Source organism: Lampetra fluviatilis, chromosome 63 (assembly GCF_964198595.1).
Source record: "Lampetra fluviatilis chromosome 63, kcLamFluv1.1, whole genome shotgun sequence".
Taxonomy (NCBI): Eukaryota; Metazoa; Chordata; class Hyperoartia; order Petromyzontiformes; family Petromyzontidae; genus Lampetra; species Lampetra fluviatilis.
Window position 1 is genome coordinate 3928583 of NC_136337.1, and position 23825 is coordinate 3952407.

Sequence of the window (23825 nt, forward strand, 5' to 3'; positions counted from 1 at the left end):
TTGCATCAGCTGGGAGTTGATCGAGGACAGATCCATCGATTCGGCGGGAATCGATTCCCAATTTGCGATTGGATTCAAGCATCGATTATGTATACGGACATTGAGATTTTATCGAAGAGGCGTTGGACAATTCGCAATTATTATTTATGATCCACAATCGATTGATGTTTGAAATTGCGTGGCAATGGTTTGCAGCGCCTCGCATTAATCGATTCGATAATCTCATCGATTGCTTTTCGCGATTATGTTTATGCGGTGGCGGTGTCTATCGAATCTTTCGCAGCTATCGATTTTCCGTGACCCAATTGCATAGAGCATACCGGCGTGAATCGATCATTATCGATTATATACGCACAATTCCAAGCCCGTAATGGAAAATCAGCGTTGGAATCGATTCAGATTCGATTGTAAAATTCGATTCCAGTCGATACCCATCAACTACTTTTAAATATATAAATAATCCGCCCGATAAACACGGCCACGTGGTCGGAGGAGCCCCACGTGCTCACGCCTTCGACGAATGGCAGCCGACTTGGGGAGCGCCTCAACCAATCAACACGCGGCCTTGCGGCGCGGACGTGGTCAGACTTCGACCAATCAGCGGCGAGGGATTTCCGCGAGGCGTGGCTAAGCCACCACGTTGTTACGTTTTGCCCAATCGCGTGGCCGTATTTGGGAGCCAATCGTTGCGTGGGGAGAGAGAGGGGGGGCAAAGGGGGGGAGGGGCGGACAAGGTGGGGAGGGGTGACAAGGGGGAGGGGGGGTTAAGTGGGGGAGGGTGGGATAAAGGGGGGAGGGAGTTAAGAGGGGGGGGGGTTAAAGGGGGACAAGGGGGGAGGCGGAGTTGCCACGCGGCCAAAAATCACCAACAACCAATGGCACTGCAGAATGATTACGTCACGTTGGGCGCACATTGACCAATCGCATCACGTCCTCGGTCCCGTTTGACAGCTGGAACAGTGGGGGGGGGGGGCTAGTGTGGGGGAGGAGCTAGCGAGTCAAGGGGGAGGAGCTAGCAAGTCAAGGGGGAGGAGCTAGCTAGTCAATGGGGAGGAGCTAGCGAGTCAAGAGGGAGGAGCTAGCGAGTCAATGGGGGAGGAGCTAGCGAGTCGAGGGGGAGGAGCTAGCGAGTCAAGAGGGAGGAGCTAGCGAGTCAATGGGGAGGAGCTAGCGAGTCGAGGGGGGAGAAGCTAGCGAGTCAAGGGGGAGGAGCTAGCGAGTCAATGGGGAGGAGCTAGCGAGTCAATGGGGGAGGAGCTAGCGAGTCAATGGGGGAGGAGCTAGCGAGTCGGGGGGGAGGAGCTAGCGAGTCAATGGGGGAGGAGCTAGCGAGTCGAGGGGGAGGAGCTAGCGAGTCGAGGGGGAGAAGCTAGCGAGTCAAGGGGGAGGAGCTAGCGAGTCAATGGGGAGGAGCTAGCGAGTCAAAGCGGGAGGAGCTAGCGAGTCAAGGTGGGAGGAGCTAGCGAGTGAAGGGGGAGGAGCTAGCGGTATGAGGGCGGGGCTATGGGCGGAGCTAGTGTTGGAAGCGTGGCTCGGGGGCGTGGTCTATGAGGTATTAGGGGCGGGGCTGGGTGGGGGGGGTTGTCAAATCAGTCAGAGACAGTTAAAAGATCGCGAGTGGTGATGCGTGGTTGTGGGCATCAAACATTTTACAACGTCACTCGTTTCCTCGTGTGCTCATCGTTTAAATAAATCAATTAACGCGCAGGATTAGAGCCTGTACGAGCGGGCGTGTTTACAAGCAGACGCCGGTGGCCGACTGAGAACAGAAATTTACTTGACACGTGGCCGCTAACGGGGCCTTTGCCTCGACTGGTTGTAGGCTGTGTGTGTGTAGGGGGTGGACACCCACGTGGGCTTTTAATTTTGTGTCTCCGCCGACACGATGAGTGTGGGATTCATCGGCGCCGGGCAGCTGGCGTTCGCCCTGGCGCGAGGATTCACGGCTGCGGGTGAGTGTGTGCACCTAGCCTGGCACGGTCGTTTCATCACCCTGTGTGTGCACCCAGCCTGGCACGGTCGTTTCAACACCCTGTGTGTGTGTGTACCTAGCCTGGCACGGTCATTTCATCACCCTGTGTGTGTGTACCTAGCCTGGCACGGTCATTTCATCTCCCTGTGTGTGAGTGTGTACCTAGCCTGGCACGGTCATTTCATCACCCCTGTGTGTGCACCCAGCCTGGCACGGTCGTTTCATCACCCTGTGTGAGTGTGTGTGTACCTAGCCTGGCACGGTCATTTCATCTCCCCTGTGTGTGTGTGTACCTAGCCTGGCACGGTCGTTTCATCTCCCTGTGTGTGTGTGTACCTAGCCTGGCACATACCCGTGAGTGCACCTCGCCTGGCACGGTGATTTCACCTCCCCTCTGTGTATGCACCTTGCCTGGCACAGTGACTTCACCGCTATCCGTGTGAGAGGCTTGAATCTCCTAGGTGGACTCGGCCTAAAACACAAAAATACAGTACGGCTGCCTTTGACGATGCATTGCCGGAATGAATGCCTCCCCCCACGGCGTGCCGGTGCTTCATTGACCATACTTCACCACACTGGTCAATGCAAGGGGTGGGGGGAGGACCAGATGACCGGTTCGCTCATCGCTCGCCAACTCATGACGACCCATCAACAACCTAACATCGTATTCTTGGTTCTTTCGGTAAAGTCACGTAGAAGGGAAATAATAAAATAATATAAATATAAAACAATACCCTGAGTGGTACTCGGAGCTCGTAGGGGGCTGTGTGGTTAACCACTGCGCCACCGCTCCTCCCCCCCCCCCGCCTCAATGCAATGCGGGACATGCAAACGACAGACGATGTTGATCGCTTCCCCCACCCCCGCATCACCCCGAGCCCAAAAGCATCGAGGCCACGCGGTGCTGCGGACACCTGCCACGTGGCTTGACAGGACCTCGTGTCCCCAGCCTCCAACTTGAGTGCCACTTCATTACAGGGGAGTGGTGGGGGGGGGGCCCACACGGCCCACACTGCAGACTCGAACCCAGATAGGTGGACCCACGCCCCAGATTAGAACCCAGATAGGTTGGTCCACGCTCCAGATTGGAACCCAGATAGGTGGACCCACACTCCAGATTCGAACCCAGGTCGGTGGGCCCACGCCCCAGATTAGAACCCAGATATGTTGGTCCACGCTCCAGATTGGAACCCAGATAGGTGGGCCCACACTCCAGATTCGAACCCAAGTAGGTGGACTAAGACTCCAGATCCGAACCAGTGACTCACGGCCTACCCGTACCCGTACCCGGCCTCACCAGGGTCGCAAACGGGTACCCGTACCTGTACCTGGCCGGGTAGCCGGGTATCGGGTAGGGTACGGGTATCGGGTACCCGGTTGCGACCTCTGCCCTGTACTCTGCGGGTGTATTCACCATCAATGTGCCCGTCTGCTTGGAATCCGATTTTGTTTGTAAAGAGTAGGAGGCCATGCGTACCGTCTACGCCAGTGCACATTCAATTTCACGTGAAATATTTTACCACGATCGAGATTCTACTCTCTTGTTGTTGTTGTTTCACAGGCGTCGTGGCCACGAACAAAATCATGGCCAGCTCTCCGGACTTGGACCTGCCAACAGTGACCAGCTTAAGGGTGCGTTGGGTTTAATATAAAATATATATCTTGCATGGACCCAACTGCTGTTTCCATCACCACTACCACCACACTTCTGCCCGACGTTTTCTCCCCTCCGCCAGCAGATCCTGCGAGTTGCTGCTGTTCGGTTGACACGCAGCGACCTCCCAAAGAATCCAGCCTCACAGTGTATCCCACGTCTGCTCTCACATAGCTCTTCTCTCCCTGTTGGCATACCTGCCAACCCCTTATCAGTGCCCTACCTTATTACAGACCAATTCGGACCGTATTAGTCACCCCGTGCCCCTTACACATCTCAACGTTCATCCTACAAAGTCCCATCACAAGGGAGAAACACAAACAAATACAGTAAAACCTTGGATTGCACGTACGTGTTCACACATGCGTACGCACACGTGCGTGTTCACACGTGCGTGTACACTTACGCGTACGCACGCGTGCGTGTTCACACGTGCGTGTTCACTTACGCGTATTCACACGTGCGTGTTCACACGTGCGTGTACACTTACGCTTATTCACACACGCACACGTGCGTGTTCACACACGCGCTTATTCACACACGCGTGTTCACACGTGCGTGTTCACTTACGCGTATTCACACACGCGTATTCACACACGCGTATTCACACACGCGTGTTCACACACGCGCTTATTCACACGCGCGTACGCACACGTGCGTGTTCACACGCGCGTAGAAGCTGGGAGTGAACGTGACGAGGAACAACCAGGACACGGTGAGAAACAGCGACATCGTCTTCCTCGCCGTGAAGCCGCCCATCATCCCCTTCGTGCTCGACGAGGTGGGCCCGGAGCTCGGCGATCGCCACCTCATCATCTCCTGCGCCGCCGGGGTCTCCATCAGCTCCGTCGAGAAGGTGGGGCTCGGGGTGGGGGTCACGGGGTGGGGGTCACGGGGTGGGGGTCACGGGGTGGGGGTCACGGGGCTTGGGGCTCGGGGTGGGGGTCACGAGGCTCGCATAGAGACCCACAGACTCACACAGAGACCCATAGACTCACATAGAGACCCATAGACTCACACAGAGACCCATAGACTCACACAGAGACCCATAGACTCACATAGAGACCCATAGACTCACACAAAGACCCATAGACTCACACAGAGACCCACAGACTCACACAGAGACCCATAGACTCACACAGAGACCCATAGACTCACATAGAGACCCATAGACTCACATAGAGACCCATAGACTCACATAGAGACCCATAGACTCAAACAGACCCATAGGCTCGCATAGAGACCCATAGACTCGCAGAGAGGCCCATAGACTCACATAGAGACCCATAGAGACCCATAGACTCACACAGAGACCCATAGACTCACACAGAGACCCATAGACTCACACAGAGACCTATAGACTTACATAGAGACCCATATACTCGCATAGAGACCCATAGACTCTCATAGAGACCCATAGACTCACATAAAGACCCATAGACTCACATAGAGACCCATAGACTCACGCAGAGACTCATAAACTCACATAGAGACCCATTGACTCACGTAAAGACCCATAGACTCACACAGAGACACACAGACTCACACAGAGACCCATAGACTCACGGAGAGACCCATAGACTCACACAGAGACCCATAGACTCGCATAGAGGCCCATAGACTCACATAGAGACCCATAGACTCACACAGAGACCCATATACTCACACAGAGACCCATAGACTCACACAGAGACCAATATACTCACACAGAGACCCATAGACTCACACAGAGACCCATAGACTCACATAGAGACCCATAGACTCACATAGAGACCCATAGACTCAAACAGACCCATAGGCTCACACAGAGACCCATAGACTCACACAGAGACCCATAGACTCACACAGAGACCCATAGGCTCGCAGAGAGGACCACAGACTCGCATAGAACTTCTTTCACACCGTACATAGCCAACCGTGCTAATCCACATCGAACGACGGCAACAGCCGGCGGCCGCTACGAACTCGCTGGTGACGTCACCGGCGCCAGGCCGGGTGCACGACCTTCCCCGCCCAACGCCCCCCCCCCTCCGCTCGCTCCGCCTTCCCCTAATCCGTTCCCGCGCGCAGAAGCTGAGCGTGTACCTGCCCTCCCCGCGCGTCGTCCGCGCCATGACCAACACGGCGGTTATCGTGCGCGAGGGCGCCACGGTGTACGCGCCGGGCACTCACGCGGAGGCGGAGGACTGCCGCCTGCTGGAGCAGCTGATGGGCAGCGTGGGATTCTGCACCGAGGTGGAGGAGGACCTCATCGACGCCGTCACGGGCCTCAGCGGCAGCGGCCCCGCCTACGTGAGTTCCCCACCCACCCACTCAATCACCCACCCACCTACCAAACCACCCACTTACCCACCCACCCAACTACCCACCCACCCAACTACCCACCCACCTACCAAACCACCCACTTACCCACCCACCCACCCAACTACCCACCCACCCATCTACCCACCCATCTACCCACCCACCCACTTACCCACCCACCCACCCAACCACCCAACCACCCACGCACTCACCCACCCACCCACCTACCCACTCACCCACCTTACCTACCCACCCCGTCTTAAGAGCGCGTGTTGAGATTGCGTGTTAAGATTGCGCGTTGAGATTGCGCGTTAAGATTGCGCGTTGAGATTGCGCGTTGAGATTGCGCGTTGAGATTTCGCGTTGAGATTTCGCGTTGAGATTGCGCGTTGAGATTGCGCGTTGAGATTGCGCGTTGAGATTGCGCGTTGAGATTGCGCGTTGAGACCGTTGCGTTGTGGCCGCCGCGTCGCTGCGCAGGCGTTCACCGCGGTGGATGCGCTGGCTGACGGCGGAGTGAAGATGGGGCTGCCTCGCCGCCTCGCCGTGCGACTCGGAGCGCAGACGCTGCTGGTACGAGCGGCCTGCAGGACTGCGTGCGTGTGCGTGTGTGCGCGTGTGTCTGTGCGTGTGCATGTGTGCGTGTCTGTGCGTGTGTGTGCGTATCTGTGTGTGTGTGTGTGTATCTGTGTGTGTGTGTGGGTCATAGTGGGGAGCGGTGGTGTAGCGGTTAGCGCGCTGCGCTACAAACCCGGCGACCACAGTTCAAATCCCGCTCACGGCCAACACCGGTGACGATTATCTGAACCGGTCCTGGGCCTCCCCTAGGTCGACTCAGCCTCAAATGAGTACCTGGTGCAGTGTGTAAAAATCATCGCCACTGGGGAGACAAAGGCGGCCGGGCATGGTGCTGGCCATCCACCCCCTTGTTTGCCGTGCCGGCCATCATAGGTAATCGCTATCAGCACTTGCCCCAACAATCTGTTACAGGCTATACAGGGGATCTTCGTCTTTTTTTGTGGGTCATTTAGCCAATACACACGTGCATGTGGTGGTTGGGCATTCCATTGCATGCCCAGCCACCACGTGCCCAAGCAGCTTCTGTGTGGCTGGATATAACGGGTTCAATGGGCACGACATGGGCTGGAAAAGAGATGGGCCCATGTGGTGCAGGAAGATGTGGAGCTAAATGGACTTGCTGAAGACTGGTACCAGCAGTGTCAAGATCGGCCTCCATGGAGGAGGCTTGTGAAGGACGCTACTGGGCAGTTGGAGGCAGTCGCCCTCTAACACTCGTACAACAATGAAGGGCAGAGGAGCGACGCTCACAACAATGAGCGGAGTGCCGGGCGGCTAAACTGCAGCGAGTTGGCACAGTAGGGGGCACAGCTGGTGCATCGACCATTCATCTCAGTCAACCTATTGCACCTGGGTCTGTCCCGTGACCTCCTGCCAGCGGGCGTTCGACACTTCACGTGGCCTTAAAGTGCACTTAGCCTGGCACAAGCGGCCGTGGTGACGTCACCGCCACTTAGTGTAAGGATGCCAGTAGTTGTTGTTGTGCCCGTCAGCAATAGCTCACGTGGCCATTCTGCCCCCGCCCATGCCACTGAGAGAGACGAGAGAGAACACGCTCGCACAGCCCCGGGGCTTGAACTCGGGCCCCCTCGGAGGGTGGGGCTCGCCGCGCGTGCTCTCACCACCTCTCCGCTCAGGGGGCGGCCAAGATGCTGCTGACGTCGGAGCAGCACCCGGGGCAGCTCAAGGACGACGTCTGCTCCCCGGGCGGCGCCACCATCCACGCCATCCACCTGCTGGAGAGCGGCGGCTTCCGCAGCCTCCTCATCAACGCCGTGGAGGCCTCGTGCATCCGCACGCAGTGAGGGCCGCAAGCACACAGACGCCGCCGCCGCCGCACGGAGAGCGTCACACATCACGCAGAGAGGGAAATCACAAGTACCGTGTGCGGTTCATGCGGGCTTGATTTCCTTGCAGAACGTTTCTGTTTGGTGTTCGAACATACGAACACCTCCTGGCTTCGTGCCAGGAAGGGTAAACAACGATTATTATTGCTCACACGTGGAGAGAGTTAAACCGCACACCGCACAGACACCGCCACCACGAACGGCACAAAGGGAGGCAATTCCACGCGCGGACACGCACCGCAAACCGCACACCATGCCAGCGTCTCACCCCCCCCTCTCTTGCGGTTGTCGATCTCCCTACGTCCGCTGTAGGCAGCTGCGCCAGATGGCGGAGCAGGAGACCGTGTCCCCGGAGGCCATCAAGAAGGCGACGCGCACGCAGGTCAAGCAGGACGCCGAGCGCTCCGGGATCAACCTCTTCTCCAGCAAAGTGCCGGGGGGAACCAAGGCAGCATAGGGGGCGGGGGCACAGGGGAGACCGCCACTGCCCTAACACCCTGACCGGGTCTCAGGGTCAGAGTCTCCGTTGAGACTCGGCTCCAGGAGACCGGGTCTCAGAGTTGGAGTCTTGGTTGAGACTCGGCTCCAGGAGACCGGGTCTCAGGGTCGGAGTCTCGGTTGAGACTCGGCTCCAGGAGACCGGGTCTCAGGGTCTGAGTCTTGGTTGGGACTCGGCTCCAGGAGACTGGGTCTCAGGGTCGGAGTCTCGGTTGAGACTCGGCTCCAGGAGACCGGGTCTCAGGGTCTGAGTCTTGGTTGAGACTCGGCTCCAGGAGACCGGGTCTCAGAGTTGGAGTCTTGGTTGAGACTCGGCTCCAGGAGAGACCGGGTCTCAGGGTCAGAGTCTCGGTTGAGACTCGGCTCCAGGAGAGACCGGGTCTCGGGGTCGGAATCTCGGGTGAGACTCGGCTCCAGGAGACCGGGTTTTGATTTGGTTTTTATTTTTAGGTGCTCAGTTTTCCTTTCCCCTTCACTCGTGTGCCAACATCCCCAAGCGAGGACCCGCATGAACAAACAAAAAATATCGAGACTCGGTGAGGTTTTACGCTTCCTAATAAAGGACGCTATCGTTGTGTTCACGTTTAACCTCGTGTGTCCGTGTCCTATTAAACGTGTGGCGAGCGGTGGTCTGTGGTGTTAAGTGCACTGCGCTACGAACCCGGCGACCCGAGTTTGATTCCAGCTCATGGCCAACATGGGCTGACGGTTATCGGAAACCGGTCCGGTGCCTCCCCTAGGTCGACTGGGCTTCAAATAAGTACCTTGTGCGGTGTTTGTAAACATCAGCACTGGGGAGACAAAGGCGGTCGGGTGTGGTGCTGGCCTCGTACGCGAGCCGCGCCCAGAGCGTGGTGCGCACACCACGTCGCACCGCGTCGCGCCGCATGCACCGTCACCGAGGACGCCGGCTCGCGCAAACCACGAGCCCGAGTCCGGAGAACCGGGAGGACGGTGCATTTGCGTGGCGGTTGGGGATTGGAGGTCCGGTGCCGGGTTTTGGTGGAGCCGGTTCTCCCGTCTTTGCTGCCAAAAAGAAAGAGGCCTCAACATGACGTACTCCCCGTCGCCATCGTCGTCGTCGTCATCACGATGCCAGTAGCGACACGGCAGCGGTGCGTTCGTTCATCGAGCAGCTTTATTCAACATCCGCGCGACTTAAAACGTCTCGAGTGACTGGCGTAGCGGCATCTCCACCACCACCCCCCCCCCTCTCTTCAGGCTCCACAGTGGCAAGATGTTCACCACCCCGCCTGGTGTACAACAGGTCAAGGTTTCGATCCAGACCCTGACGCTGTATATTTGGAGTTTGCGTGTCTCTCATCATCATCACGGTGGCTAGGAGATGTTAACCACCCCGCCTGGTGTGCAGGTCGTGGGTTCGATCCCGACCCTGACGATGCCTGCTGCTGTGTATTTGGAGTTTGCGTGTCTCTCCTCATCATCACGGTGGCTAGGAGATGTTAACTACCTCGCCTGGTGTACAGGAGGTCAAGGTTTCGATCCCGACCCTGACGCCTGCTGCTGTGTATTTGGAGTTTGCGTGTCTCTCCTCATCATCACGGTGGCTAGGAGATGTTAACTACCTCGCCTGGTGTACAGGAGGTCGTGGGTTCGATCTTGACCCTGACGCCGGCTGCTGTATATTTGGAGTTTGCGTGCCTCTTCTCCTTGTGGTTGTGTGGATTTTTCTCTGGGCCCTCCGGTTTTTTCCTTCCACATGTAGAATCCGAGAGTATTTGTCTGCTATAATTTTTGACATGATGAGCCACTTCGTTGTGTGTATGTTGAACTTCTTTCGCACCGTACGTAGCCAACCGTGCTAATCGGAGGTGCGGGGAAGGACAACAAACTAAACACAAAAAGCAGTCGCTAAAGAAATTAGTTTTCAATCTCCATTTAAAAGTGCCATAGCTCCCAATGGCTTCCTAATATCGGAGCTATTTGTAGCGCAGGTTGCTTCTAAATTTTTTTTTTTAAATCGCTCAGTGAGCCTTACCTGGTCAAATAAAAATAATGTAGTTTAGTAAGCGAGCCTGCGGGTTGTCAGTGGGTTCAACTGTCCACGGGGACGTTGTTTAGAGCTGTGGTATTGCACACCGCAGCACCCACACTACGTCAGACATTTAAAGCTTTCGTGACTGCAGGGATTCATCTTCTTGGTTCTTTCGGTAAAGTCACGTAGAAGGGAAGTAATAAAAATAAACCAATAAAATAATTCTCAGGACGTTTCGGCCACAACGCAAGCAGCCGTCCTCAGGTGAAGAACAGGTCTGTCGGAAAGACAGCGTCTGAATGACCTGTTCTTCACCTGAGGACGGCTGCTTGCGTTGTGGCCGAAATCGTCGTGAGAATTATTTTATTATGTTTTATTTTTATTATTTTATTATTTCCCTTCTACGTGACTTTACCGAAAGAACCAAGACGATGAATCCCTGCAGTCACGAAAGCTTCACATCGAAATTGAGGAATATTATTACCGAGATGCATTTTAGTTTCGAATGAGCTCGTGGCGCAGCGAGGTCGCAACCGGTCACAGCACCGGTATTCCCCGGAACGTGAGCGCCGTCGCCAACAACCGCGCCCCAATCTCCGCCGAGCGCCGGCTTCGCAGCTCTCCGAACTCCATCGTCGTCGCCGTCGGCATCGTCGTCGTCATCCCCGTCGTCATCGTCGTCATCGCCGACGCCGCCGCCGCTTCCTCCGGTTCCGCCCGGTCCATCCGCGCCGTCCCCTCCGGCGCCAGCGCCTCGTCGGCGAGCAGCGCCAGGGCGCGGGGCTCCGGCCGGAACTCGGCGGAGAGCTCCCGCAGCGTGATGCACACGCGGCGCGCCGCCACGTCGCCGCGCCGCACCGCGTGCAGCCACGAGCGCCGCGCCGCGCCCCGCAGCAGCACCAGGGACCGGCGCGGGGACGGCACGCGCACCGTCACCGAGGACGCCGGCACGCGCACACACGAGCCCGAGCCCGGAGGAGCGGGAGGACGGTGCATTTGCGGTGTGGCGGCGGAGGTGGCGGTTGGGGATCGGAGGTCCGGTGCCGGGTTTTGGCGGAGCCGGTTCTCCCGTCTTTGCTGCCAAAAAGAAAGGGGCCTCAACGTGACGTACTCCCCGTCGTCGTCATCGTCGTCGTCGTCGTCAACTTCTCCCGAATCTCCCGCCGATTGGACGTCGCCCGTGCCGTTGCCGATCTCCTCCACTCCTCCCAAACACCCCCCTACCCCGGTTGTCAGCGTCCCCACGTCTCCAGAATGTCTCGGCCCGTCCCTGCGCGCCCCCAAACCTTCCGGGCGTTCCCTCTCGCGCCGAGCTCCCTCGCCGTCCCCCCCCGCCGTGCCCCTCCTCCCACCCGCGGCTCCCCCGTCACCTCGCGGCGGCGGCGGCTGACCCGACCGGTCGACGGCCTCTCCAGCATCTCCCGTCCCCGCGGCCGCACCCTCCCGCGTCCCGACGTCTCCGCCCGCCCGCCCCGCGGGCCGAGTGAGCGTGAGCGCCGTGTCCGAGAGGAGGTTGACGGTGACGAGGCGGTCTCCCCAGAGCCACGCGTCGTCTAGGTGTGCGTCGATGCTGGAGCCGCGCGACGGCTCGTACTCCAGGTGGCACTGCTCGACGGGCACGAAGTCGCCGAGCAGGGCGGGGCTGGCGGCGCGCACGCGCAGCGCCAGCGCACGGCTCAGCGGCGGCAGCCCCGAGAAGCCGGCCGCTCGCACACGCCGCTTGCGGAAGTTCACCTTGGGCCCGTAGTCCTGCGGGGAGGAGGGGGAGGAGGGCGGGGTGGGGGGCGGGGTGGGGGGCGGGGTGGGGGGCGGGGTGGGGGGCGAGGTGGGGGGCGGGGTGGGGGGCGAGGTGGGGGGTTCCCGGCAGGGGTTGAGGGGGTTGAGGGGGTTGAGGGGGTGTTAAAGGAGAGAGGAGAAAACGTTCGGCGTTGTGCAAGGCAATGCGATGTGTTTTTTTTTAATCCGGCGTATTTTGAGATGACGGAGAGGTGGGAGAGTGTGGGCGGAGGGGAGCAAAGTGAGATGAGAGGGGAGTGAGATGAGATGAGAGGTGATTGGGAGGGAAGTGGAGTGAGAAGAGAGGTGATTTATTTTATTTTATTTCTGCCTACGTGACTTTACCGAAAGAACCAAAGAGTATGGATTCCTGCAGTCACGAAAGCTTCAAATCAAGATAGAGGTGAGTGAGATGAGAGGGGAGTGGACTGAGATGAGAGGGGAGTAAGATGAGAGGGGAGTGAGATTATATGGGAGTGAGATGAGATGGGAGGGGAGTGAGATGAGATGGGAGTGGAGTGAGATGAGAGGGGAGTGAGATGAGAGTGGAGTGAGTTGAAATGGGAGTGGCGTGAGCTGACAAGTGAGTGAGATGAGAGTTGAGAGAGGAGTTCCGAGGGGAGTGCGATGAGAGGGCGGAGGCAGGAGCGCGCGCCTGCACCTGCTTGCGTCTTCCCGACTGCGACGGTCTCCACTCGTCGCGGTCGATGGCGACGACGAGTTCTTGCTCCTCGTCGGGGCTGAGGAAGTCGCGCCACACGTGCACGCCGCTCACGCGCGCCGCCATCCCGGCGAGCGGCGAGCCCGGCGGCACCACGGCAAGCCCCAGCGCCGGATCAAACTCCAGCACAAGCTGGAACGTCGACAAAGCGCGGGCAAAGCGTTGTGGCCGAAACGTCGTGAGAATTGTATTTTATTATTATTATTTTATTACTTCCCTTCTACGTGACTTTACCGAAAGAACCAAGAAGATGTAATTTCACTCTCAACTTAAAAATAAAACATAATAAAATAATTTAGCAATATAATTTAATAATGTTTAATTATTTTTTTAATTTCCATTCTACGTGACTTTACCGAAAGAACCAAGAAGATGAATCCCTGCAGTCACGAAAGCTTTACATCGAAATTTAAAGCGGGCAAAGGCGGTCCAGGCGCCGCGGTAGGCTAGGAGATGTGAACTCCCTCGCGTGATCCAGACCCTGACGTCTGTATATGTGGTGGTGGTGGTATTGAGACGCACGCACACCAGCTCTGGTTAACTTCCATTACTTATCTGTGCGGGGCGGTTGTGATATCCCTAGCCGCAGCCCCTCCCAACGGGTGGGGGCTGCGGGGAGCGGCTGTGATCCCACAGAGCCCCGCCCCTCGGTGGGAAGTTTGTATAAAAGGCGTGAGCCCGAGAGAGAGAGAGTTCAGTGCGGACAAGCCGAAGCCAGAAGAACCAGCTGAAGACTGAAGTCCGGCTAGCTAGACCCTGGGACTCCTCTGACCCGCTGTCCTTCTAAGGGCCGGGCAGAGTAAGGCCAGCGGTAAGACCCCAGAATCTCGAGGCCCGATGTCCTTGTAAGGGCTGGGTCCGTGTGGCTACTGGTCGAGACCTGCGCCTTGGCTGGGCCGGGTCAGGTAGCCTCCTTGAGAGGAGGGTCGTGGTATAGGTGGGGAGCAGGCGAGTTAGATTGGGAATACCTCCCTTGAGAGTAGCGGGTGGAGAGGCGGTTACCTCTTCGAGTGTGACGCTGTAACGGGGCTAAGTGTTAATACATAAGTGTTGCCTCTGTTTAAACGACTCTGTTCGTCACGGTGCCCACTACATGTGTATGTGGAGTCTGCGTGTTTTCTCTGTCTTTTCCCGTGGTAGCGTGGATTTTTCTCCAGGTCCTCCGGTTTTTCCCTCCGCGTTTGCGTAGAGTCAACGTCACGCGTTTTGAGCATTTTGGCCGCTATTTATTCCCACGTGATAAGCCCCACGATTTTGGGCTTCTGCAAAACAGCTTCGTAGCTCAGCGGGCCTTACCTGGTAAAGTAAACAAATATTGTTTCTTATTCTTTGGGTCTTTCGGTAAAGCCACGTAGCTAGAAAAATAATAAAACAATATCTGTGCGATCTTGATTTGAAGCTTTCGTGACTGCAGGGATCCATACTCGTTGGTTCTTTCGGTAAAGTCACGTGGGTAGAAAATAATTAGATTTATTTTATATCTAAGAGTACAATATCTGTGTGAGATGAGAGGGGAGTGGAGTTATTATTTTCTATCGACGTGGCTTTACCGAAAGACCCAAACAATGTGAATTCCTGCAGTCACGAAAGCTTTAAAGTCAAGATTTAAATATCGATTCGTCTTGGTTCAAGGGAGCCTCCGGGACTGGCGTTGTGGAGACCGAACCTCTCTGCAGCTATCGTCGTCGCTGCGGTTGTTGTCATTGTTGTTGTTGTTGTGGCGGTTGTTGTCGTTGTTGTGGCGGTTGTTGTTGTGTCGCCTCCGCTTGTCGTCGGACTCACAGGCCAGGCAGGTGCGCACGCCCTTGCACGCACACGGCACAGCCGCCTCCATTGCCTGGCTCGGAGCACACACACACACAGGAGACAGAGATTCCCCGTGTCGCCTTTAAACAGCAGGCTGTGGGGGGCGAGTGGCTGTGAACGAGAAACACACGTGGGGGCTGGCACGGTAGTCTAGGGAGTGGGTGGCCAACACCACGGCCGACCGCCTGTTTCCCCAGTGGCGATGTCATACATACTCTTAGTTCTTTCGGTAAAGTCACGTAGGTAAAAAATGAAATTAATAAAAATAAAACAATATTAATTTTAATTTCATTTTTTACCTACGTGACTTTACCGAAAGAACTAAGAGTATGAATCCTTGCAGTCACGAAAGCTTCAAATCTGCCCTACCAGACCCTATAAATATCAACGTTCATCTTACAAAGTCCCATCACAAGGAGAGGAACGCAAATACACAAAAAACGATGTTGCCCGTCTTGAAACGGCTGTTACGCCGTATGGACCTGAAAACTTAATTACCCTGTACAAGAATACGGGGTAAGGCGTATGGGTTGACACTACTATACACTACACTATGGGGCCGTTCATAAATGACGTCACGCGATTTTTGACGATTTTTGACCCCCCGTCCCTTCGTCACACGGCGTCACAAAAAGTCAGACCCCCCCTCAAATATGACGTCACAAAGCTCTGCCCCCCCCCCCCAAAAAATATAAAACATGCTTCAAATCGCTTTAAACTATTGTCATTGTAGTGCGTAATTAATGTGGCGCTGCACTCTGATGTTGTAGCAGAAAACATTTATTAAAAGTCTATTTAATTAAGTAGAACGTGTTGTTTGTATTTATTTAAAGTTGCGCATTTTGATGTGACGTTACATTTCTCAACACCCCCCCCCGCCTTGTCACAAATTGTCACAAATGTCTGACCACCCCCCCCCCCCCTAGGTGCGTGACGTCATTTATGGACGGCCCCTAGACTACCATAATTACATACCTGTGAACCCCTTATCAGTGCCCTACCTTATAACAGACCCCCCTATAAACCTCAACGTTAATCCTACAAAGTTCCATCACAAGGAGAGAGAGAGAACACAACACACACACATATATATAATTGTGTTGCCCGTATTGAAACCATCAATTTCCCTGCACACAAACACTGGTGGTGGTGCTGGTGGTGGTGGTGCTGGTGGTGGTGCTGGTGGTGCTGGTGGTGCTGGTGGTGCTGGTGGTGGTGGTGCTGGTGGTGCTGGTGGTGGTGCTGCTGATGGTGCTAGTGGTGGTGCTGGTGGTGGTGCTGGTGGTGGTGCTGCTGATGGTGCTAGTGGTGGTGCTGGTGGTGGTGCTGGTGGTGGTGCTGGTGGTGCTGGTGGTGGTGCTGCTGGTGGTGGGGGGTGGTGGTGCTGGTGGTGCTGCTGGTGGTGCTGCTGGTGGTGTGGTGCTGGTGGTGCTGGTGGTGGTGGTGCTGGTGGTGGTGGTGCTGGTGGTGGTGTGGGAGAGGTGGTGGTGCTGCTGGTGGTGGTGGTGCTGCTGGTAGTGGTGGTGCTGGTGGTGCTGGGGAGGTGGTGGTGGTGCTGGTGGTGGTGTGGGGGAGGTGGTGGTGGTGCTGGTGGTGTGGGGGAGGTGGTGGTGCTGCTGGTGTTGGTGGTGCTGCTGGTGCTGGGGAGGTGGTGGTGGTGGTGCTGGTGGTGGTGTGGGGGAGGTGGTGGTGGTGCTGGTGGTGTGGGGGAGGTGGTGGTGCTGCTGGTGTTGGTGGTGCTGCTGGTAGTGGTGGTGCTGGGGAGGTGGTGGTGGTGCTGGTGTGGGGGAGGTGGTGGTGGTGCTGGTGGTGGTGCTGCTGGTGGTGCTGCTGGTGGTGGTGCTGGTGGTGTGGGGGAGGTGGTGGTGGTGCTGGTGGTGGTGCTGGTGGTGGTGCTGGTGGTGGTGCTGGTGGTGGTGGGGGGTGGTGGTGGTGCTGCTGGTGGTGTTGGTGGTGCTGCTGGTGGTGTTGGTGGGGGGTGGTGGTGCTGGTGCTGTTGGTGGTGCTGCTGCTGGTGGTGTAAACCGTACGGGTTGACGCGGTATGTGACGCCGCGCCAGGTACTGTACTCGTTTGAGGCTGAGTCGACCTAGGGGAGGCTCCCGGCGCCTCCGCCGCTTCGGGGGAAAATGTATTTTTGCTTCCCGCGTGGCGGCGAAATCCACTTCCGCTTCCGCCTGCTAAAGGGGTCCGCGGTCATTTTACCCTCGTAAAAAAACTAACACATTTTTAAAAATAAAATACAAATATATAAACGAAGGTCGCTTATATTTCTTTATTGGTAACTTTGCGATGTCGCAGTGCGATTGGCGCGGTGTGGGGGTGTTGGTAATTTTCGCACCGCGTTTCCGTCGTGCTAATTGAGGCACCGCTGCAATAATGAAGACAATCGTAGGGACCGCGGTGATTCACTTCATTGGTTCGCACGCAGCCACCACCAGCACCACCACCACCAGCAGCAGCACCACCAGCACCACCACCACCCCCCACCACCCGCACCACCACCAGCACCACCAGCACCACCAGCACCACCCCCACCACCACCACCAGCACCACCAGCACCACCAGCACCACCCCCACCACCACCATCAGCACCACCACCACCACCCCTCCACCACCACCAGCACCACCCCCCACCATCCCCACCAGCACCACCAGCACCACAACCCCCACCACCACCACCACCAACCAGCACCACCACCAGCACCACCACCACCCCCCACCATCCCCACCAGCACCACCAGCACCACAACCCCCACCACCACCACCAACCAGCACCACCGCCAGCACCACCACCACCCCCCACCACCCGCACCACCACCAGCACCACCACCAGCACCACCAGCACCACCACCCCCCACCACCACCCCCACCAGCACCACCACCACAGACTCGCTGGGGTCTCAGTTGGAGTCAGGGTCCCCTACTGGAGTCTGGGTCCCCTATCAGAGTCTGGGTCCCCGATCGGAACCAGGGTCCCCTATCAGAACCAGGGTCCCCTATCAGAACCAGGGTCTCTACTGGAACCAGGGTCCCCTATCAGAACCAGGGTCCCCTACCTGACTCGGGGTCTCCGGGCGAGGGATGGCGGAGAGACGGATGAGTGCAGTGGAGCTGCTGCAGTCAGGGCGGATGGTCCGCGTCTCGGCGCCGATGGTTCGATACTCCAAGTGAGTGGCATCACGTTGCATCGTGGTACATCGTGGTTCATTTTGCCCCTGTCGGGATTCATTGACGGGACGGTCTGGGTCTGGGTGCATCTATCTCTCTCTGTCTCTCACTCTGTCTCACTGTCTCTGTTTGTCTCTGTCTCTCTGTCTCTGTCTGCCTCCATATCGGAATCGCCTCCAGTGCTGTTGCTGCTGGCGGCAATAAAAGTTGTTTAAAAGTCAAAAGTCTCTCTCTCCCTCTGTCTGTCTCTGTGTCTCTCTGTCTCTCTCTGTCTCACTCTGTCTCTTTGTCTCACTGTCTGTCTTTCTGTCTCTCTCACTCTGTCTGTCTCTGTGTCTCTCTCTGTGTCTCTCTGTCTCACTCTGTCTCTCTGTCTCACTGTCTGTCTTTCTGTCTCTCTCACTCTGTCTGTCTCTGTGTCTCTGTCTCTCTCTGTGTCTCTGTCTCACTTTGTCTCTCTCACCCTGTCTCTCTGTCCCGGTGCACTGACTTTCACGTTGTAACCAGGTAACTCCACGCGGACCACGTGGGTGATGACGCGGTGCCTGCATGGCACGTGGCCGTGAGGCGCACGCGGCGCGAGGGGCAGTTGTCACTCGATGTTGGTGATCCCTGTCGAAAGCGACTCCAGAGCTATTTCTGCTGGTTTTATTTTGGTGATTTCGAAAAGTTTTTTGGTTTGGCCATGTTTGTTTGTTGTAGTACGGAGTTAGAAGGATGGCTTTAATCTAAGTTGTCTTGTGGTTGTTGTTGTTGTTTGACTTGCATCCCACTAGGATATTTGCACAGGGTTGGTGTACGGTGCTTTTTTTTCTTGAAGACTTTGCAGTTTTTTCCTGGATTTTTCTCTTTGCACTTAGTCACATAGTCACTTTAAGATGGTTTCTTGTTCATGTTTTAGTTTTTTGTTTGTTGCGGTTGCACCCGATTCAAGAGCCCAATGGCTCACAGGGCTATAGCTAATCAATGAAATGAAACTGAAACTCTCCCCCTGCTCTCCCCGCGCTCTCTCACGCACCCCTCTCCCCGCTTGTCCCCAGGCTGGCGTTCCGCTCGCTGGTGCGGCGCTACGGCTGCGACCTCTGCTTCACGCCCATGATCCTGGCCGACGCCTTCGCGCGCTCGCTGCGTGCGCGCGACAGCGAGTTCACCACCAACGCGGGTGAGGCCACGCGGGTCTACACGGGCATGCCCAGGGGGGGGGGGGGTGGTCGCGGCCGGGGGGGGGAAGCCATCGGGCGTTTATATCAAACCAGAGGTCGCAAACGGGTTTTGATTCCTTACCCGTACCCGGCCGCACCAGGGTCGCAAACGGGTACCCGTACCTGTACCTGGCCGGGTACGGGTAGCCGGGTATCGGGTAGGGTACAGGTATCGGGTACCCGGTTGCGACCTCTGTATCAAACTGAGGTCAAATGTACGTGTATTTATGTATGAACTTATTTCGCACCGTACGTAGTCGACCATGCTAATCGGACGTGCGTGGGGACGACAGCAAACTAAACACTAAAAGCCGTTCTAAAGAAATAGGTCTCTGTGTGAGTCTATGGGTCTCTGTGTGAGTCTATGGGTCTCTGTGTGAGTCTATGGGTCTCAGTGTGAGTCTATGGGTCTCTGTGTGAGGCTATGGGTCTCTGTGTGAGTCTATAGGTCTCTGTGTGAGTCTATGGGTCTCTATGTGAGTCTATATGCGTCTCTGTGAATCTATGGGTCTCTGTGTGAGTCTATGCGTCTCTGTGTGAGTCTATGCGTCTCTGTGTGAGTCTATGGGTCTCTGTGTGAGTCTATGGGTCTCTGTGTGAGTCTATGGGTCTCTGTGTGAGTCTATGGGTCTCTGTGTGAGGCTATGGGTCTCTGTGTGAGTCTATGGGTCTCTGCGTGAGTCTATGTGTCTCTGTGTGAGTCTATGGGTCTCTGCGTGAGTCTATGCGTCTCTGTGTGAGTCTATGGGTCTCTGTGTGAGTCTATGGGTCTCAGTGAGAGTCTATGGGTCTCTGTGTGAGTCTATGGGTCTCTGTGTGAGTCTATGTGTCTCAGTGTGAGTCTATGGGTCTCTGCGTGAGTCTATGTGTCTCTGTGTGAGTCTATGCGTCTCTGTGTGAGTCTATGGGTCTCTGTGTGAGGCTATGGGTCTCTGTGTGAGTCTATGGGTCTCTGCGTGAGTCTATGTGTCTCTGTGTGAGTCTATGGGTTTCTGCGTGAGTCTATGCGTCTCTGTGTGAGTCTATGGGTCTCTGTGTGAGTCTATGGGTCTCAGTGTGAGTCTATGTGTCTCTGTGTGAGTCTATGGGTCTCTGTGTGGGTCTCTGTATGTATGTTGCACTTTTTTCCCACCATACGTAGCCATCCGTGCTATTCAGAGGTGCAGGGGCCTCGTCAGCGTTGGGAAAGGTCAGAGTCGGAATTGGAATCTTTATTCAGACTGGAGAAATCCGATGAGCTGCGAAGCTCTATTTAACAAAATAATAACAGATTTCAAGTCGGGGGCAGGTCAGAAAAGGTCGAGGAAGTAGTAGTAGGTTTTTACCCTTTTAAACTGGTACAAAACTGACACCTTTATACAAGGCATCATGTTTGCAATAACCACAACACAAGCAGTCAAAAATGCAAACAAAAAGAAGCAACTTCTTGGTTCTTTATTACTTCCCTTCTACGTGACTTTACCGAAAAAACCAAGAAGATGAATCCCTGCAGTCACGAAAGCTTTAAATCGAAAAAGAAGCAACTCTGATAATGATAATGATATGCACTGTCCTTGAAGTTGATTGGTCCACACCCGAGACGGCTTTCTTTAGAGCCTAGTCCCCATTGGTGTTGGACCAGATGACACCAGAAGGCGTACATCATTATCAGAGTTGCTTCTTTTTGTTTGCATTTTTGACTGCTTGTGTTGCGGTTATTGCAAACATGATGCCTTGTATAAAGGTGTCAGTTTTTTACCAGTTTAAAAGGGTAAAAACCTACTACTATATTTTGCCACTGGTAAAAGAGGTCTCATAGTAAAGGTCGAGGAAGTTGAGAGCATTTGGCCACTGCTCTAAATTTCCACGTGACGATGACGATGAAGATGATCAGCCACTTGGTCGAGCTTTCATTTGTGATCGCCAGGTCACTCGCCAAAAACGAGCCATTCAGCTCCATGGGGCCTTAACCTGGTCAGACAAAAGTTTGAGTTGTGCGCCTTTTGGCGTCATCTGATCCAACACCATGTGAGACTAGGCTCTAAGAAAAGCCGTCTCGCGTGTGGACCAATCAACTTCAAGGACAGTGCATATCATTATCATCATCAGAGTTTGTTTCTTTTTGTTTGCATTTTGACTGCTTGTGTTGCGGTTATTGCAAACATGATGCCTTGTATAAAGGTGTCAGTTTTTGTACCAGTTGAAAGGGTAAAAACCTACTACTGGACAAAAGTTGTTTGAATTTTTGTAATCGAATGATGACGCCACCGCCGCCGCCGCTGACGACGATCGCTTGTCCGCACACAGCCGACCGTCCGCTCATCGTCCAGTTTGCCGCAAACGACCCCTACGACCTCGCGGCGGCGTCGCTCGCCGTCACCCCGTACGCCGATGGCGTCGACCTCAACTGCGGCTGCCCCCAGCGGTGAGGGACGGCTCCGTCGGCTCCCCCTGCCTGGCGTCAGGGATCGACCTCGGAAGGACGAGGCCAGGCGCCGGGCAGGATCGAGGCTGGATATCGCTTGGGTTGGGCGGATGCCGTGCGTAAGAACTGGTGGCTGTAGTGGGGCTACGTTGGCTGGGAGATGTTAACTACCTCGCCTGGTGTGCAGGAGGTCGTGGGAACGATCCTTACCCTGACGCCTGCTGCTGTGTATTTGGAGTTTTCGTGTTTCTCTCTCTCATCATTATCACGGTGGCTAGGAGATGTTAACTACCTCGCCTGGTGTGCAGGAGGTCGTGGGTTCGATCCCTACCCTGATGCCTGCTGTGTATTTGGAGTTTGTGTGTTTCTCTCTCTCATCATCATCACGGTGGCTAGGAGATGTTAACTACCTCGCCTGGTGTGCAGGAGGTCGTGGGTTCGATCCCGACCCTGACGCCTGCTGCGTATTTGGAGTTTGCGTGTTTCTCTCTCTCATCATCATCACGGTGGCTAGGAGATGTCAACTACCTCGCCTGGTGTACAGGAGGTCGTGGGTTCGATCCCTACCCTGACGCCTACTGCTGTGTATTTGGAGTTTGCGTGTTTCTCTCTCTCATCATCATCACGGTGGCTAGGAGATGTCAACTACCTCGCCTGGTGTGCAGGAGGTCGTGGGTTCGATCCAGACCCTGACACCTGCATGGTTGCAGTGTGCGTGTTTCTCTCTCCCCCTGGTTGCATGGATTTTTATCCAGGTCCTCCGGTTTTTCCCCCCACGTTCAGAATCAACATCACGCATTTGACTCTGACGAATGTCCACTTGGTTGAGCTATCATTTGTGACCAGAATGATAGCTCATAGTATAGTTCAGAGGGCTTTACCTGGTAAAATACCAATTTTTTAAATAGTTCAGTATGTATATTGAACTTCTTTCGCACCGTATATAGCCAACCGTGCGAGTCAGAGGTGCGGTTGCACAGTTTGGCGTCAGCTATCGTACAGTGCGGTCGTGTCGCTCCACTTCTCTGCGGTGAGTAAGGGGCCGTCCATAAATGACGTCATGCGCCTAGGGGGGGGGGTGGGGGTCGGACATTTGTGACGATGTGTGACGAGGAGGGGGGGGGGGTTTGAGAAATATGACGTCACATAAAAATGCGCAACTTTAAATAAATATAGACAACACGTTCTACTTAATTAAATAGACCTTTTAATAAATGTTTTCTCCTACAACATCAGAGTGCAGCGCCACATTAAATACGCACTAAAATGACAATAGTTTAAAGCGATTTGAAGCATGGTTTTTTTTTGGGGGGGGTGGGGGGGCAGAGCTTTGTGACGCCATATTTGAGGAGGGGTGTCTGACTTCTTGTGACGCCGTGTGACGAAGGGGGGGGGGGGGTCAAAAATCGTCCAAAATCGCGTGACGTCATTTACGGACGGCCCCTAACAATGTCCTTAAAAGCAAACGGCGCGACGCCTCTCAAAATCAAATGAACGCCTCTCCGCTTGCGCATCCCGAGATTTAGCGGTGAATGGGACTCCCCCCCCCCCCACCCTGCAACTTGTAGACGTCTCGGAACGAAGAAGAGTGAAACTCAAGTGACACGTGCAGAGGAGCGGTGGTGCAGCGGTTAGCGCGCTGCGCTATGAACCCGGCGAGCCGAGTTCGATTCCCGCTCACGGCCAACACCGGTGACGATTATTTGAACCGGTCCTGGGCTTCCCCCTAGGTCGACTCGGCCTCAAATGAGTACCCGGTGCGGTGTGTAAATATCGCCACCGGGGAGACAAAGGCGGCCGGGCGTGGTGCTGGCCACCCGCCCCCTCGTGCGCCGTGCCGGCCTTCCTGGGTGCTCGCGAACAGCACTTGCCCCTACGGCCTGTTAAGGCTACACGGGGGATCTTTGTCTTTGTGTGTGTGGTGTGCGCAGCTGGGCCGTGTCCGAGGGCTACGGGGCGTGTCTCCTGGACAAACCCGAGCTGGTCAGGGACATGGTGCGGCAAGTCCGAGCGCAGATCCCCGACCCCAACTTCAGCGTCTCCATCAAAATACGGTCCGTTCACCCAACGTCAACAGCTCCTCCTCCTCCTGCCACTTCGTCATCTGCTCATGCTCCTCCTGCCTCAACCTCTTCTACACCTCCTCCTCCCCCCCCTCTCCACCTCCTCCCTCCTCCTCCCCCTCCCCCTCCACCTCTTCCCCCCCCCTCCACCTCACTCCCCCCCCTCCACGTCCTCCACCTCCAAAACCTCTTCCTACACCCCCCTCCTCCCTCCCCCCCCTCCTCCCCCCCTCCACCTCCTCCACCTCTTCCTACACCCCCTCCACCTCCACCTCCCCCCCCTCCCACCTCCTCCACCTCCTCCCCCCCCCTCCACCTCCCTCTCACCTCCTCCCC

The 23825-nt window shown here is 55.8% G+C and overlaps 3 protein-coding genes across 3 annotated transcripts; 2 read left to right on the plus strand and 1 right to left on the minus strand.

Moving 5' to 3' along the window:
- The first annotated feature begins 1592 nt into the window (after nt 1-1592).
- LOC144951587 (pyrroline-5-carboxylate reductase 1, mitochondrial-like) lies at nt 1593-9086 on the plus strand. The gene is made up of 7 exons (XM_078881861.1): nt 1593-1952; nt 3534-3604; nt 4303-4482; nt 5697-5918; nt 6408-6500; nt 7643-7806; nt 8165-9086. The coding sequence occupies exons 1-7, from the start codon at nt 1886-1888 to the stop codon at nt 8307-8309; spliced, it is 942 nt and encodes a 313-aa protein (XP_078737987.1). The 5' UTR covers nt 1593-1885; the 3' UTR covers nt 8310-9086.
- A 1561-nt stretch (nt 9087-10647) lies between these two features.
- Nucleotides 10648-16813, minus strand: ALKBH4 (alkB homolog 4, lysine demethylase). The gene is made up of 5 exons (XM_078881877.1): nt 16680-16813; nt 14510-14680; nt 12784-12975; nt 11806-12095; nt 10648-11283 (listed from the first exon to the last, which is right to left on the minus strand). Exons 2-5 carry the CDS (start codon nt 14675-14677, stop codon nt 10884-10886), a joined length of 1050 nt encoding a protein of 349 aa, XP_078738003.1. The 5' UTR covers nt 14678-14680; nt 16680-16813; the 3' UTR covers nt 10648-10883.
- A 656-nt stretch (nt 16814-17469) lies between these two features.
- Nucleotides 17470-23556, plus strand: LOC144951592 (tRNA-dihydrouridine(20a/20b) synthase [NAD(P)+]-like; the record flags this gene model as incomplete). Its single annotated transcript, XM_078881872.1, has 4 exons — nt 17470-17819; nt 18861-18982; nt 21309-21426; nt 23358-23556. Coding segments are annotated over exons 1-4 (525 nt in total), but the record flags the coding sequence as incomplete, so codon positions are not given.
- Between the last annotated feature and the right edge of the window lie 269 nt (nt 23557-23825).

Excerpts from the sequence above, each read along its gene's own strand:
- LOC144951587 (XM_078881861.1), top strand. The coding sequence starts at position 1,886 with ATGAGTGTGGGATTCATCGGCGCCGGGCAGCTGGCGTTCGCCCTGGCG. Across the intron at positions 1,953-3,533 it reads GCGAGGATTCACGGCTGCGG|GCGTCGTGGCCACGAACAAA; the intron begins GTGAGTGTGTGC and ends GTTGTTTCACAG. Across the intron at positions 3,605-4,302 it reads CAACAGTGACCAGCTTAAGG|AAGCTGGGAGTGAACGTGAC; the intron begins GTGCGTTGGGTT and ends ACACGCGCGTAG.
- ALKBH4 (XM_078881877.1), bottom strand. The coding sequence starts at position 14,677 with ATGGAGGCGGCTGTGCCGTGTGCGTGCAAGGGCGTGCGCACCTGCCTG. Across the intron at positions 12,976-14,509 it reads ACGACGATAGCTGCAGAGAG|CTTGTGCTGGAGTTTGATCC; the intron begins GTTCGGTCTCCA and ends TCGACGTTCCAG. Across the intron at positions 11,284-11,805 it reads CCCGCGGGGCGGGCGGGCGG|GGTGACGGTGCGCGTGCCGT; the intron begins AGACGTCGGGAC and ends GCCGGCGTCCTC.